Source organism: Delphinus delphis, chromosome 19 (assembly GCF_949987515.2).
Source record: "Delphinus delphis chromosome 19, mDelDel1.2, whole genome shotgun sequence".
In the NCBI taxonomy this organism is placed as follows: domain Eukaryota; kingdom Metazoa; phylum Chordata; class Mammalia; order Artiodactyla; family Delphinidae; genus Delphinus; species Delphinus delphis.
The window spans coordinates 29,968,356-29,986,123 of record NC_082701.1 but is presented as its reverse complement, the minus strand read 5'-3'; the positions used below and the strand labels follow the sequence as shown (position 1 = coordinate 29,986,123).

At 36.6% G+C, this 17,768-nt stretch overlaps 1 protein-coding gene across 1 annotated transcript in view; it reads right to left on the bottom strand.

The window, feature by feature from the left end:
- Positions 1 to 17,768, bottom strand: part of TRIM37 (tripartite motif containing 37) — a 155,867-nt gene that overhangs the window by 96,167 nt on the left and 41,932 nt on the right. Inside the window, exon 12 of the mRNA XM_059997311.1 lies at positions 13,927 to 14,003. Coding sequence (XP_059853294.1) covers positions 13,927 to 14,003 — 77 coding nt within the window. The remainder of the gene's footprint in view (positions 1 to 13,926; positions 14,004 to 17,768) is intronic.

Sequence of the window (17,768 nt, the reverse complement as noted above, 5' to 3'; positions counted from 1 at the left end):
ATTTCTTATACAAAAATTAACTCAAAATGGATCAATGACCTAAATGTAAGGGCTAAAACTATAAAACTCTTAGAAGAAAACACAGGGGTAAATATTCATGAATTCAAATTTGGCAATGGATTCGTAGATTTGACTCCAAATAGTATGAACAAGTAAAGAAAAAATAGGTAATTTGGACTTCGCAAAAATTTTAAATTTTTGTGTATCAGAGGACATTATCAAGAAAGCAAAAATACAACCCACAGAATGGGAGAAAGTTTTCAAATTGTATGTCTGATAAGGGTTTAGTATACAAAATGCAGAGAGAATTCTCAGAACTCAACAATTAAAAGACAAGCAACCTAATTTAAAAATGGAAAATAGACTTGAATTTCAGACATTTCTCCAAAGAAGATATACAAATGGCCAAAAAAACAAATGAAAAGATGTTCAATTTCACTGGTCATTAAGGAAATGCAAGTCAAAACCACAATGAGATACCACTCCATATTCACTAGGATGGCTATAAAATGTAATCTTAAAATGGTAGGAACAGAGAATGGTGCAGCCACTGTGGAGAACAGTTTGGTAATTTCTCAAAACGTTAAAAACACAGAATTAACATATGCCCATATAGAAACTCATACATGAATATTTAGAGCAGGATTATTCGTAATAGCCAAAAGATGGAAGCAACCCATATGTCAATCAATAGATGAATTGAAAAACAAATTGAGGTCCATATATACAATGGAATATTGTTCAGCCATATAAAGGAATGAAGTTTTGATATATGCTTCAACATTTGGTGAACCCTGAAAACACTATGCTAGGTAAACAGAAGCCAAACATAAACGATCCCAAATTGTATGAACTTCTATATGAAATATCCAAAATAGGTAAATACACAGAGAAGAGTAGTTATCTAGGATTGGGGGAAGGAAGGGATGGGTACGAGGTGTTCTAGGATGATGAAAACATTCTGAAACTAGAGAGAGGTGGTGACTGTACAACACTGGAAATGCACTAAGTCCCACTGAATTGTGTATTTTTTATTTATTTATTTTTGGCTGCGTTGGGTCTTCATTGCGCGCAGGCTTTTCTCTAGTTGAGGCGAGCGGGGGCTACTCTTCATTGCGGTGCATGGGCTTCTCATTGTGGTGGCTTCTCTTGTTGCAGAGCAAGGGCTCCAGGCGCACGGGCTTTAGTAGTTGTGGCGCATGGGCTTAGTTGCTCCGTGGCATGTGGGATCTTCCCGGACCAGGGCTCAAACCCGTGTCCCCTGTGTTGGCAGGGGGATTCTTAACCACTGCGCCACCAGGAAGTCCTTAAATTGTGTATTTTTAAATGGTTAATTACATATTATATGAATCTCACCTCAAAAAAAATTTTTACTTTTATTTTAAAAATGAGTAGTAAAAAAATTCAAAATTCAGAGAAACAACCAACAATATTGAAAATCTAAGGAGAAAGACATTAATGCAGATGGTTAAATACATCCAGGATCAAGACAGGTAAAAGTTTAAAATCAATATAGAACACTTTTTTAAAAATCAGTTTTTTATATGAAAAAGCATATAATGTTTGAAAAAAGATCATTGTTTCATCTGCATTAGTTCTTTAAAATCATGACAGAGATATACCTATGTTTCTATTAAATACAGCAATTAATCCAAGTTAAATTATTTATAGAGCATCTCAACCCTAATCTTAGATAAAACTAAAACCTCAAATTTGAATATTCCAACTTAAATTCCCTTCTTTTATCAAACTGAAAGTCTGAATGAATTTAACAATTATTAACTTAAAATTTTAGTCTCATTAATATTACTCCCCAAGGGAAAGTTCTACTCTTTGCTTAAGCAACTCAAAGAAATTTCCTTCTCTAAAACAAAAGTCAGATTAGTAAATACTGTTAAGAGTCAATTCAAGGATGTCACTCATGCACAAATTTCCTCAGAAAGCCTACATAGGTGTATTATAACACACACAGTGAGAAAGATATTTAAGTATAATGAAATTATGAAAGTACTTCTGCAGGGTCCCAAGTGTTATTAAAATCTACTAGATAATACAATGATTTACATTTTTATTTCATACTTTGACAGTAAAACTACGTCACTGTTAAACTCTCAATTTCATAATGGAATGACATTTCAGTAATTATTAAGAAAGTATTCAAGACTCTTCTCTAGGCTTGCCGAAGTGTTAAGAGAATTAACAGGTAATAAGGGAATTCCCTGGCGGTCCAGTGGTTAGGACTCTGTGCTTTCACTGCCGAGGGTGCGGGTTCAATCCCTAGCCAGGGAACTAATATCCCACAAGCTGCATGGCATGGCCAGAAAAAAAAAAAAAAGAGGATAAGATGTCTGTTTTTATCCAAATAGAACATTCTTATTAAGGTATTCAGATAATATCTAACAAATACACAAATTCTAATCTCTTTCAACCTTAGTATCCTGAATGATAATATTTCATTACCACTGATAATGTTATTACTGCTTATAAGACAATGTAAACTAAGTTCCTGAAGTATATATGTCAACAATAAAAGTACCCAAGATGAAACCTGTACCAAAAACAATAGAAATGTCAAAAAATCTACATACCAGTAAGAGAAGGAGAATCTTCCCAAGGCAAGAAACAGGTACAGACACATCTTGTTTTATTGTGTTTTTGCTTTATTGTACTTCACAGATATTACATTTTTACACATTGAAGGTTTGTGGCAACCTTACATCAAACAAGTCTATTGGCTCCACTTTTCCAACAGCATTTGGTCACTTCATGTCTGTGTCATTTTGGTAATTCTCACAATATTTCAAACTTTTACATTATTACTGTTACATCTGTTGTCATGATCTGTGACCAGTGACCTTCGATGGAATTGTTTTGGAGCGCCACAAACCACATCCATATAAGATGACAAACTTAACTGATCAATGTTACGTGTGTTCTGATTGCTTCACCTATCAGCCATCTGTCCCTCCTCCCCGCCCATCTCTTTCCCTCTTCTTGGGCCTTCCTATTCCCTGAGACACAACAATATTGAAATTAGGCCAATTAATAACCCTACAATGGCCTCTAAGTGTTCAAGTGAAAGAAAAAGGTCACATGTCTTACTTTAAATTAAAAGCTAGAAATCATTAAGGCTAGTGAGGAAGACATGTTGAAAGCCAAGATAGGTCGAAAGCTAGGCCTCTTGTGCCAAACAGTTAGCCAAGTTGTGAATGAAAAGGAAAAATTCCTAAAAGCAAATTAAAAAGTGCTACTCCAGTGAAAACATGATTAAGAAAGCTAAACAGTTATTGCTGACATGAAGAAAGTTTTAGTGGTCTAGATAGAAGACCAAACCAGCTACAACACTCCCTTAAGCCAAAAGCTTAGTCCACAGTAAGGCCCTAACTCTCAATTCTACGAAGGCTGAGAGAGGCAAGGAAGCAGTAGAAGAAACGTCTGAAGCTAGCAGAGGTGGTTCATAAGGTTGAAGGAAAGAAGCTGTCTCCATAACATAGAAGTGCTGATATAGAAGCTGCAGCAAGTTATCCAGGAGAAGTAAATGCCTGGATCTGAAGCGTCCAAGGGCAGGTTGACTCTCTTGTCAGGAGCTAATGTAAGCTGGTGACTTAAAAGTTGAAGCTAATGCTCATTTACCATTCTGAAAATCCTAAGGCCCTTAAGAATTATGTTAAATTTACTCTGCCTGTGCTCTATAAAGAGAACAACAAAGCCTGATGACAGCCCATCTCTTTACATATGGTTAACTGAATATTTTAAACCCACTTGAGATTTACCGCTCTGGAAAGAAAGATTTTTTGCAAAATATTACTGCTCATTGACAATGCACCTAGTCACCCAAGCACTCTGATGGAGACGTACAAGGTTAACGCTGTTTTCATGCCTGTTAACACACATCCATTCTGCAGCCCACAGATCAAGGAGTAATTCTGACTTTCAAGTCTTAGTATTTAAGAAATATATTTCGTAAGGCAATAGCTGCCGTAGACAGTGATTGCTCTGAGGGATCTGGGCAAAGTAAATTGAAAACCTTCTGGAAAGTATTCACCATTCTAGATGCCATTAAGATCATTCATGATTTGTGGGAAGAGGTCAAAATATCAACATTAAGGAGACTTTGAAAGAACTTGATTCCAAACCTCACAGATGACTTTGAGTAGTTCAAGAATTCAGTGGAGGAAGTAACTGCAGATATCGTAAAAATAGCAAGAGAATGAGAATCAGAAGTAGAGCCTGAAGATGTGAATGAATTGCTACAATCTCATGATAAAACTTTAATGGATGAGGAGTTGCTTTTTATGGATAAGCAAAAAAAAAAAAAAAAAAAAAAAAACAACAGGGTTTCTTGGGATGGAATCTACTTCCAGGTGAAGATGCTGTAAAGATTGTTGAAATGACAGCAAAGGATTTAGAATATTACATCAACTTAGTTGATAAAGCAGAGTCAGGGTTTGAGAGGATTGAATCCAAATCTGAAAGAAGTTCTACTGTGGGTAAAATACTATCAAACAGCATTGCATGCTACAGAGAAATCATTCATGGAAGGACGAGTCAATCAATGCAGCAAACTTTACTGTTGTCTTGTTTAAAGAAATTGCTACACCCACCCCAGACTTCAGCAACAACCACCCTGATCAGTCAGCAGCCATCAAACACTGAGGCAAGACCCTCCACCAGCAAAAAGATTATGACTCAGTGGTGGTTAGCATTTTAGAGCAATGAAGTATTTTTAAATTAAGGTATGTACATTTTTTTTCAGACATACAGCTAGTGCACACTTAATAGACTGTAGTATAGTTTAAACATAACTTTTATATGCACCAAAAAAGCAAAATATTCATGTAACTTGCTTTATTGTGGTGGTCTGGAACCAAACCTGCAATATCTTGAAGTATGCCTGTATATAGGAAATAAATTAATCAAGAGACAAGAAGAGAACCAAGATTAATGGTAGCAACGGGGTTATGAACAAAATCCTATAATCACTAAAGTTTTTATAATTCTGCCTAAGATCAACCACCTTCCCAATCACAAGGGCTGATTTCAGGGAATAAAACAGAGCTTGGTGGTTAAGAACAAAGAATACAGAGAAAGAAAAATCTATGTTAAAAAGACTGTACCTTAACAATGCTGAACTCGAGTGAATAACTTAGCTATGATATTTCCACCTGTGAAATGGGAGTGATAAATAGCATTTAACAGCTCACGAGGCGGTAGTAAAGCAAAATGAGTTATACAGGCACAGTGCATAGCACAAAGTATATATTCAGCAGAGGTGAGCTGTTACAATAACAATACAGGTAAGTCCACTGTTTCAGATCACACAGGAGATTTGGAACAGAGCTATGACTAAAACATACTTTCAACTCAGAGGCCAGAATCCTTTCCATATTACTAGCATTATTCGTAGTTTGACTCACCAGTCATGGCAAGAATATTCTGCACTAAGGTTAGTCTATGTCAGAAGTTGTGTCACTGGGGGTCAGTTCCCACGATCCTTTCAGTGATCCAAAAAGTCAAAACTATCTTCATGATAACGCTAAGATGTTATTTGCCTTTTTCACAGTGTTTGACATTTGCACTAACGGTGCAAAAGCAACGGTAGTTAAAATGTACCAGTAATCATTATATTCACTGCTACACACTTTCAGATGGGAAAAAAAATTTTCAATGTCTCTCAAGAATGTCTTTGGGCTTCCCTGGTGGCGCAGTGGTTGAGAGTCCGCCTGCCGATGCAGGGGACACGTGTTCGTGCCCCGGTCCGGGAGGATCCCACATGCCGCGGAGTGGCTGGGCCCGTAAGCCATGGCCGCTGAGCCTGCACTCCGCAACGGGAGAGGCCACAACAGTGAGAGGCCCGCATACCACAAAAAAAAAAAAAAAAAGAATCCGCCTGCCAATGCAGGGGACACAGGTTCGAGCCCTGGTCCGGGAAGATCTCACATGCCGTGGAGCAACTAAGCCCATGCCCCACAACTATTGAGCCTGCGCTGTAGAGCCCGTGAGCCACAACTACTGAGCCTGTGTGCCACAACTACTGAAACTCGCACGCCTAGAGCCCATGCTCTGCAACAAGAGAAGCCACCACAATGAGAAGCCCACGCACCTCAACAAAGAGCAGCCCTGCTCGCCTCAACTAGAGAAAGCCCATGCGCGGCAATGAAGACCCAACATAGCCAAAAATAAATAAATAAAATAAAGTTTTTTAGAAAAAGAATGTCTTTGAAGAAGTAGTAAAAATGATAAATGTTATTAAACCTCAATGCTTGGTGTCACAAATGGGAAATATACATAAAGTACTTATGCTGCATTGTGATATGCAATGGTTGCCTTGGAAAAATCACTTTGTTCAGCTGAGTTCCAAGATCATCAGTTACTTTTTTTGTGAAACCTCAAATTCAGAGAACTGACAAACAATGGTTATTTGGTTGTGGATACCCAGCAGACATTTTCTGTGCCAAAACAACTAAGGAAAAGAACTGTCAGTGTTTGTTGCCAATGATAAAACACACTTTCAAGAGAAAAAACATAATCCTGGAAAATTTGTATGTACCACATGAGCTTAAAAGCTTTCCAATACTTCAAGACTTTCGTTGTGAAAACGGTGATATCCATGAATGTGACTGATACTGCATAATGAAATGTGTCAACACTACTTAGTAAGTTGTTATTTTCCAAATGATTATTCCATGTTGTTACAAAATCACGCATGAGTAAAAGATCCATGCAAAGTATAAGACAGACCAATGACATTTTACCAATGAGTAAAACAGCTTTAATGAAGTGTAACTGAAATGTATAATTTGGTAAGTTTCACACATATTTATATATACCCATAAAACCATCCCCATTATGACAATCAAGATACTAAACATATCCATCATCCCCAAAGTTTCCTCTGCCTTTTGTAATTCTTCCCTCTTACCTTCTCCCTCCACCTTCCACCCAACCTTAGCCCAGCCTGTCTGATCTCTAAGCAACCGCACACCTGCATTCTGTCACTATAGATTAGTTTGCATTTTTCTAGAGGTTTATATAAGTGGAATCATATATATCTCTTTTTTATCTGGCTGCTTTCACTAAGAATAATTAATTTAAAAGTCATTCCTAGGGACTTCCCTGGTGGTGGGTAAGACTGCGTGCTTCCAACGCAGGGGGCCTGGGTTCGATCCCTGGTCGGGGAACTAGATCCCACAGGCATGCCGCAACTAAGAGTCTGCATGCTACGACTAAAAGATCCTATAACTAAGACCTGGCACAGCCAAAATAAATAAGTAAATATTAAAAGAAATAAAAAAATAAGTCATTCTCATTGTTGCACGTATCAACCGTTCATTACTTTTTATTGCTGAGTGTTATTCCACTGTATAGACCTAACAAAATTTGCTTATCTAGTCATCTGTTGGTGGCAGTTAGGGTTGATTTTATTTGGCTATTCCAAATAAAGTTACCATGAACATTTCTGGAAGTCTCTGAATGGACATCTAGTTCCTTTTCTCTGGGGTGAATATCTAGGAGTCGTTTAGCTGAGTCACACAGTAAGTGTATGTTTAACTTTTTTTTTTTTTTTTTTGCGCGGTATGCGGGCCTCTCACTGTTGTGGCCTCTCCCGTTGCGGAGCACAGGCTCCGGACACGCAGGCTCAGCGGCCATGGCTCACGGGCCCAGCCGCTCGGCAGCATGTGGGATCTTCCCGGACTGGGGCACGAACCCGTGTCCCCTGAATCGGCAGGTGGACTCTCAACCACTGCGCCACCAGGGAAGCCCATATGTCTAACTTTTTAACAAATCACCAAATGGTTTACAAAAGTGGTTGTATCATTTTACATTCCCACCAGAAACATATAAGACTTCAAATTTCTCTATATTCTTGCCAACACGTGGTATGATCTCTGTAATTAGAGCCACTCTAATAGGACACAGTGGTATTGTAGATAAATTTCTTTTTTTTTTTAATTTACTATTTTTTTTTTTAAATTTCTTCATTTTATTTATTTGTTTTTGGCTGCGTTGGGTCTTCGTTGCTGCGTGTAGGCCTTCTCTAGTTGTGGAGAGCGGGGGCTACTCTTTGTTGCGGTGCACGGGCTTCTCATTGCAGTGGCTTCTCTTTGTTGCAGAGCACGGGCTCTAGGAGCTCTTCAGTAGCTGTGGCTCGCGGGCTCTAGAGTGCAGGCTCAGTAGTTATGGTGCACGGGCTTGGATGCTCCGTGGCATGTGGGATCCTCCTGAACCAGGGATCGAACCCATGCCCCGTGCATTGGCAGGCAGATTCTTAACTACTGCACCACCAGGGAAGTCCTGTAGATAAATTTGTTTCCCTAATGACTTATACTATTAAACATCTTACACAGGATTATTTTGCCATCCATAAATCTTCTTTAGTGGGGTGTCTGACAAACTATTTGCCCTTACGGAAAAGAGACCTTGTTTATTTTTTTATTGTTGAATTTCAAATTCCTTATATATTCTTGATACAAATACACATAATTTGAAGAAGAGAACTTTACAATTCTCAAGATGCCTAATTTACAAATGTGTTTCTTTATGGATTGTGTTTTTCCATTGTAACTGAACTATCATTGCCCAACCCAAAGGAAAATTTTCTCCTATGTTGTGTCCAGTAAGTTTTATTGTTTTAGGACTTAAATCTAGGTCTATGATCAATTTTCAGTAAGTTTAAGTATATAGTGTGAGGTATGGATCCAAGTTCAATTTTTTGCATATGTATAGCCAAATGTTCAAGCACAATTTGTTGAAAAGACTACACTTTCCCCATAGCGCTGTCTTTGCATCTTTGTCAAAAAAAAGTTTCCTAATGAATGCGTGTTTATTTCTAGAATCATAGTACAGGTATCCCCCATTTTTGAACATTCTCTTTATGCCACTTAACTTTTACAAAAGAACCTACACTAGTACCTGTTTTTGCTAACCAAAAGAAATCTGAAGAGAAATTTTGTTTTTACAAAAAAAGCTGAAAAGTGAAAACAGCATTCAGTGCTTATTTTGTAGAAAGCCATTATAGAGGCATGCTCCAAGCAGCAAGAGCGGCACCACCAAGCTCCTTCCCTGGGAATCATACCCAGCATCTCAGTATCAAGCCGCCATAGCTTTGAACTGTGTCTGTGAGTATCTATGCTTCGTCCTGATATATTTTGTGCATCCATTAGCAAGATATGTCCTAAGGTAATTGTTCCTTCACTTTATGCCATTTCAGCCTACAAAAGGTTTCATAGGACCGCTCTCCTTTTGGACAGTGGAAGAAATCTGTATATTCCATTCTTCATCTGTCTATTCTTATGCTAATACTATGTTGTATTATGCTGATGCTGTGGCCTTATTATAAATCTTAGTCATACAGTATTAGCCCTCAAATTTTGTTGTCCTTTAGATTTCAATGATTTTCTCTACAGCATTTGTTTATTTCACTGCACTCTTTGATCTTTGTTATGTCCTTTCTTCTGTTTACTTTCCATTTAACTTCTTCTTTCTAGTTTATTAAAGTAGACATTGACATCACTGATTTAAGGCCTCTCTGCTTTTCACTGACGTAGGCATTTAGTGCTATAAATTTCCCCCTACCTACTGCTTTAGCAGCATTCTACAAATTCTGGTATGTTGTGTTTTCATTTTAATTCAGTTTAAAACACTTAAAAAGAAACTCTTATAATCTCCTCTTTGATCCAGGGGTTATTTAGAAGTGTGTTATTTAACTTTAAAATACGTCAGATTTTCAAAATATCTGTTACTAACATCTAAATTAATTCCATTATGGTAAAAAAACAATCTGAATGATTTGAATACTTATGAATTTATTGAGACATGTTCTATGTTCCAGAATATGGTCTTTCTTGGTAAATATTCTGTGCACACATAAGAATAATTTGTATTCTGCTACTGTTGGATCACATGGTCTATAAATGTCAATCAGGTCAGGTTGGTTGACAGTGCTATTCAAATGTACTATAACCTTGATGATTTCTGCCTATCTGTTATATCAACTGAGAGATTAGTTTTTGTCTATTTCTCCTTATACGTCTATTAGTTTTTGTTTCATGTATTTTGAAGATCTGTTATCAGGGTATAAACAGAAATGTTTATAGTCGTTATATGTCCTCTTCATTAACTGATCCTTTTATCACTATGAAATAAAGTTCTTTATCTCTGGTAATATGCTTTCCTTTGAAATCTACTTTGATATTAAAACAACAGTTCCAACTTGGTTTTGATTAGTACTAGTATGGTATATCTTTACATTTAAAGTATGTTTCTTGGGGTTAGCATACACTTGAGTTTTGCTTTTGTAGGCAATATGACAATCTGTCTTTTAATTGAGGTGTGTAGACCATTTATAGTACCACGTCTTGGTATCTGTCCCATCTGTTTTTTGTTACCTGTTATCTTTTCCTGCCTTAAGATTAGGATTTGTTTCAATTTTATCCCCTTTGTTGCTTTATAAACTAAATGTCTTTGTCATTTTAGCAGTGGCTTTATAGTTTATAGTTGTGGGAGGCTGAACAGTGTCCCCAAGATATCAATATCCTAATCTCTGGAACGTGTGAATAGGAATATACAGTTGTGATTAAGCCAAGGATCCTGAGATGAGGGGACTATCCTGGAACATCCATGTGGACCCAGAATGTAACCATGAGTGTCACTGTAAGAGAAAAGAAGAGGAAGATTTGACAGACACAAAAAAAGATAAGGCCATGTGACCAAAGGCAGAGACAGGAGTGACATGGTCACAAGCCCAGAAATGCTGGCAGCGAGCAGAAGCTGAAGGAGGCAAGAAATGGATCTCCCTTAGTGTCTCTGGAGCTAGTACCCTGCTGAAACCTCGATTTTGCCCTAGCAATAGTTTTTGGATTTCTGGCCTCCAAAACTGTGAGGGAAATTTTTCCTATTGTTTTAAGCTGCCAAATTTGTGGTAATTTGTTATAGCAGGCAACAGAAATAGGATAGTACGTATCTTTAACTTATCACAGTCTAGCTTTAATTGTTATTATAACACTTCACATATACTGTCAGAATCTTACATTATACTTCCATGCTCTACTCTTTTGGCCTTTATACAGCTGTTGTTACCATGTATTTTGCTTCTACATAGGTTAAAAATCCCAAAATACAATGTTATAATTTTTGATTAAACAATTATCATTTAAAATTACTTTGGTAACAGAAAAAAAATTTTATTTAACCACGCAATTTCCATTTCTGATGCTCTTCATTTCTTTGTTTAGATTCAGAGGTCCAACTGGTATTATTTCCCTTCTATCTGTAGCATGCACTTTAACATTTCTTATAGTCCAGGCCTGAAAATGTCTTAGTTTCACTATATTTTTTAAGATATATTTTTGCTGATTATAGAATTCTAGGTTAATATTTCTTTCTTTCAATCCTTTAAAAATGTCGCTGTATTATCATTTCACTTGTATTGTTTCCAGTGAGAAACCTGATTTCACCCTTATCTTTGTGCCTCTAAATATAACATCTTTTTTTTCACTGCCAGTTTAAGATTTTTTTATCACTGGCTTTGAGCAATTTGATTATTATGTGCTTTGGTGTTTTCTTCATGTTTCATGTGCTTGTAGTTCACTGAACTTCCTCAATCCGTGGATTTAATGCTTTCATCAAGTTCAGAAAGTATTTACTTTTTTCTTCCCATCCCCTCCTTTGAGGACTCCAGATATCTGTACATTAAGCTACTTCAAGCTGTTTTTCAGTTTAGGAATTCATTTTTCTATGTTCATATTTTGAATAGTTTCTACTGCTAATGCCTTCAAGTTCATTAATCTTTTCTTCTGCAATGTTTAATCTGTTGTTCATGCCATCCAGTGTATTTTTCATTTCAAATATAGTTCATTCTCAAGAAGTTCAATTTGGGTCTTTTATATCTTCCATATCTCTATTTAACTTCTGAACAAATGGAGTGGTTATAAAAACTGTCTTAAATATTCTCTCATAATTCTCACATGAGAATCCAGTTGTCTTTTTTTAAGCCATACAAAGATTTCCAAAAACAGAAACAGTACAAGTTTTCTCATCAAATATTATTTTGCTTTAGAGAAAGTTACTATTCATTGAAATGTTATTTATGTTAATATGCAATAGGTTATTATAAGTGAATTAGTTTTTAAAATTTGTTTCAATTTCTAATTCAGAAAATACCAATAGATATAACCCACATTAAAAAAAACAAACAAAAAAACAGTTCTTTCTCAATTTAAATTAACTGATTACTCTCCTCAGTATTGGTTATATCTTCCTGCCCCTTTGCACGCCAATTAATCTTTGATTGAACAACAGACACTGTAAACTTAACTTTGTTGGGTGCTGGATATTTTTGTAATCTTATAAATTTTCTTGCGCTCTGCTCTGGGATGCAGTTAGGTTACTTGGAAACAATTTGATCCTTTCAGGTCTTGCCTTTGTTAGATGGGTCTGGAGCAGTGTCCAGTCTAGGACTAACTGTTCCCCACTAGTGAGGCAAAAATTTCCTGAGTACTTCACCCAGTGTCCCATGGATTACAAGTTTCTCCACTATAGCGGTAGGAACTGACACAGTTACTGGCACCAGGCACCACTCCCTCTAATCCTTGCAAATGGTTATTCTCCCAACCTCAGGTAGGTTTCTTCACGTGCATGCCCTACTCAGTACTCTGCTGATATTTGAAGAGAACTCTCTACAAGTCTCTGGAGTTCTTTGTGCAGCTCTCTCCTCTGGTGTTCTGTCTACTGCACTCTAGGAGCGCTGGTCTTCCTAGACACTCAGCACTGTTTCCTCAACTCAAGGAGTCAGCCAGACTCTTGCAGTGTGCCTCCACGTGTTACAGCCTGAAAACTTTCTCAAGGTTAAGCGAGGCAATCATAGATCTGATTTATTTATTTATTTTCTCTAGGGATTGTTTTCATTTGTTGTCTCATGTCCAGTATCTAGGAAATGTTATTTTTCTTTTCAGTTGTTGCAGAAGAAACGGTTACTTCCATTACTCCATCATAACTGGAAGCAGACATCTCATACCAAACCAACAGATTTTAATGTAACAGAGTGAAATAAATTCACTGATACGGTTCCAGATTTCATATTGCAAATTACATTTAAGAAACAACCACTTGTTCAATTTGGGGGTAAAATCAAAGATAATTCACAGTTATCTAAAACTGCTTTTTAAAGTGTTCCTCCCTAACAAAAAGATTAATGGTTGTCAGGGACTGGGTGGGGAGGGGAAAGGGAAGTGACTGCTAATGAGTACAGGGTTGCTTTGTGGGGTGATGAAATGTTCTGAAATTAGATATTGGTGATAGCTGTAGAATTCAGTGAATATACTAAAATCTACTGAATTGTACACTTATTTATAAGGTGAATTTTATGGTATGTGAATTGTATCTCATATAAAAAAAACTTTTCCCAACTACATATGAAATCCAAAATCCCTGAGGCCAGATTTTATACATATACATCAACCAAAACAACTTATTACAGTAAATTGAAAAGCCATACATTAAGAGATTTTTTTAAAAACACAAAACAATAAGTTTTCTCACCAAGTATTATTTTGCTTTAGAAAAACAGTTATTCAAGAAAATGTTATTTATGTTAATATGTAATAGGTTTATTATTACTTTAAACTGAATTAATAAAAACTTAAAATTTTTTCTGTTTCAATTTCTAATTCAGAAAATATCAATAGATAAAACCCACATAAAGAAACACTCTTTGGGATTCCCAGTAAAATTTAATAAGAGTATAAAGAGTCCTGAGGCCATATAATTTGAGAACTGTCAGTCTATGCCATCATACTATGCCAGGGATTCCATACTAGTATACATCTTAACAGACATAATGTAGTAATTAACAAAAGTAGTTAATAAAAAATGCTAAGAAGGTATGTAAACACACATGAAAGTTTGTTACTTAATTGCATGTCTTACTTGGAAGTTTCTGGCAAGCCAGCTGAGAGTTCCAGAAACACAGATAAGTAGTAACCACGAACAACTCCATTTCCATCCTTAAAAAAAAAAAAGAAAAAGATGTTATACAAACTCCAGATCAATTTAAATGTAAAAATTTAAGCCACAATGAAACAAACAAAATACAGATATCTGGATGCCAAAGTAGTTTTAAGCTTAAAAACAATAAGAGATAATAAAAAGACCAAGAGGTCTGAATCTGTAACAATTTAAAACTTTTGCAATTAAAAAAATATATTAAAGCATACAAACTAAAGAAAATATCAACTACTATGAAAAGAGTTAAGAGTTTTAACACATATAGAACTCTTAATAATGAGCCTCCAAGAAAAATCAAAACCCCAAAGAAAAACGCCAAAAAAAGAAAAGCCTCAATTTCACTAGGAATGAGACAAAAAAAAAAAAAAGATATATAAGATCAAAAGAGAGTAAAATAGAAAAAGGTAACACTTGATTGATTTTGAAAGTAATTAAATATAATTTCTATGTTTTTTTTTTTTTTTTGCGGTATGTGGGCCTCTCACTGCTACGGCCTCTCCCGTTGCGGAGCACGGGCTCTGGACGCGCAGGCTCAGCGGCCATGTCTCATGGGACCAGCCGCTCCGCAGCATGTGGGATCTTCCCAGACCGGGGCACGAACCCACAATTTCTATGTTTTATATGTTAGGATTCCACATAAGATTCTGTCTGGAGATTGAAAAGCTGTTTAAATTTCTGTTACAGAGATTTTTATGAGTACAATTATTCCCCTCTGTATTTCTCCAGTACTGTGTGAGAAGATTATATTTGTTGTAACTATGTGTAAAAAGATCTGTTTCCCCAACTAGACTGTGAGGGCTGAGGGCAGGAATATGTCTATAGAGGGGTACATGTACTTCTTAACCCCTTCATTTCTAGGCTACTTTGCTCCAAAAGGTCCTGAGGCAGCTTTCAGGGTTTGACATGGTAATCACTCAATAAATATTACGAATAAATCAATCATCACTTAAGTGAAAAAAGCTGGACACAAAAGCTTATATGTTGTATAATCCTACTATATGAAATTCTGGAAAAGCAAAATTATAGTAACAAAAACAGATCAGTGGTTGCAGAGAGGCCAGGAAAGGAGAAAAAAGGATTATGTGAAAAGGATAAATTACATAACTTCTGAGGGTGATAAAAGTCATGATTGTGACAATGATTATACAACTATATATATTTGTGAAAACTTGCTAAAATTAGCGAATACTACTGAACATAAATTATATAGCAAATTACACTGATTTTTAAAAATCAACCAATATCCTTGTTCAAATAGCTGGGGTTTTTTTCTTCTTTTAAATTATGCTCCTAAAACGATTTCCCTGGAATGAAATCAATTAATAAAAGATAATGAACATTTTTCACTCCTAATTTTAACAGATAATAAGATTAGAAATTTCTTTGACTTAATCTTTATCATAATCTTTTTATTTTTAAAATAAATTTATTTATTTATTTTCGGCTACGTTGGGTCTGCGTTGCCGCGCGCAGGCTTTCTCTAGTTGCGGCGAGTGGGGGCCACTCTTCATTGCGGTGCACAGGCTTCTCATTGCAGTGGCTTCTCGTTGCAGAGCATGGACTCTAGGCGCACGGGCTAGTATTTGTGGCACGAGGGCCTCAGTAGTTGTGGCACACGGGCTTAGTTGCTCCGTGGCATGTGGGATCTTCCCGGACCAGGGCTCAAACCCGTGTCCCCTGCACTGTCAAGCAGATTCTTAACCACTGCGTCATCAGGGAAGCCCTATCATAATCTTAAGGAACAAAATTTTTACTACTTTTATTGACATGCCATCTGTACCTCTAACAAAATACTAGCTTTAAGAATTTTCTTTTCTTTTCTTTTCTTTCTTTCTTTATTTTTGGCTGCGTTGGGTCTTCGTTGCTGCATGTGGGCTTTCTCTAGTTGCAGCGAGCGGGGGCTACTCTTTTTTTTTTTTTTTTGTTTTTTTTTTTTTTTTTTTTTTTTTTTTTTTTTTTTTTTTTTTTTTTTTTTGCGGGGGCTACTCTTTGTTGCAGTGTGCGGGCTTCTCATTGTGGTGGCTTCTCTTGCTGTGGAGCACGGGCTCTAGGTGCACGGGCTTCAGTAGCTGTGGCATGCGGGCTCAGTAGTTGTGGTGCTTGGGCTCTGGAGCACAGGCTCAGTAGTTATGGCACACGGGCTTAGTTGCTCCACGGCATGTGGGATCTTCCCGGACGAGGGCTTGAACCCATGTCCCCTGCATTGGCAGGTGGATTCTTAACCACTGCACCACCAGGGAAGTCCCTAGCTTTAAGAATTTCAATAGGCAGAGGATTCTGGAAAGACTGCCAAAATGGCAGCATAGTTTTTACAACTCTCTAAATCCAAACATAAAACAAAACAAAACAACTGAACAACAAAACCAAAAGCTCACAAACAACATTTATAACAAAATTAAATGACAGGTTATCTCCACAACCCCCAAAACACAAGCAGGTAAAGACATACCAATTATAACCACAAAGACCTGCATGATATCAACAGTGTGGGAGAAAGGAAAGAGAAGCAATGGGACGTCTAATGGACCCGAAAGAAGGAAAACCACAAAATAGACAAAAGTTAGTCACTGAAAAGCATCACAAGCCACATATGACAGCTGAAACTGAAGAGTTGCTCAATATAATACCAACTGAGTATAAGGGGGCCTAATATAAAAAAGTCTGAAAACTAAATGCAGTCTAGTCACTCTAAACTCTTAAAGACGAGTAAGTACGGCCTTTTAGGACAGGTCCAAAGACTGCAAAGGAAATGCTAGGAGGAAAATAAAAGATAAACAGCATAGAAATAATACAAACAAAGGAAGGAAAAGGTCCAGATGAGAAGGGAAGAAGAACGAGGAAATCTCTCAGAAAGCAAGGCACCAGATTTCTGATTGTTATCACACTGGCTGGCTATCCACATGCAAAAGAATGATGTCGGACCCCTACATCATAAAAAAATTAATTCAAAACAGATCAAAGATCTAAATATAAGTCCTAAAACTATAAAACCTTAGAAGAAAACATAGGGGAAAAGCTCCATGACATTGGAGTTGGTAAGGATTTCCTGGATATGAAACCAAAAGCAAAAATAGACAAACTGGACAACAACAAAATTAAGAACTTCTGTGCATCAAAGGACACAATCAACAGAGTAAAGAGAAACCTTACAGAATAGGAGAAAATACATGTAAATCAGGTATCTAATAAGGGGGTCAATATCCAGAATATATAAACTCCTACAACACAACAAAAAACTTGATTAAAAAATGGGCAAAGGACTTGAATACACATTTCTCTAAACAGGATATACAAATGGCCATGAATAAGCACATAAAAAGATGCTCAACAACATTAATCATTAGGGAAGTGCAAATCAAAACCACAATGAATTACCTCACACCCATCAGGATGGCTACTATCAAAGAAACAGAAAACAAAAAGTATTGACAAAGATATGGAAAAACTGGAACCCTTGTGCATTGTTGGTGGGAATGTAAAATGGTGCAACCACTGTAGATAACAATATGGTTCCTCAAAAAACTAAAAACAGAATTACCGTATGATCCAGCAATAGTATTTCTGGGCATATATCTGAAAGAATCAAAAGCAGGATATTGAAGAGATATTTGCACACCCATGTTCACAGCAGCATTAGTCACTATAGCCAACAGGTAGAAACAACCCAAGTGTCCACTGACAGATGAACAAATAAACAAAATGTGGTATATACATACAATGGAATATTATTCAGTCTTAAAAAGGAAGGAAATTCTGACACATGC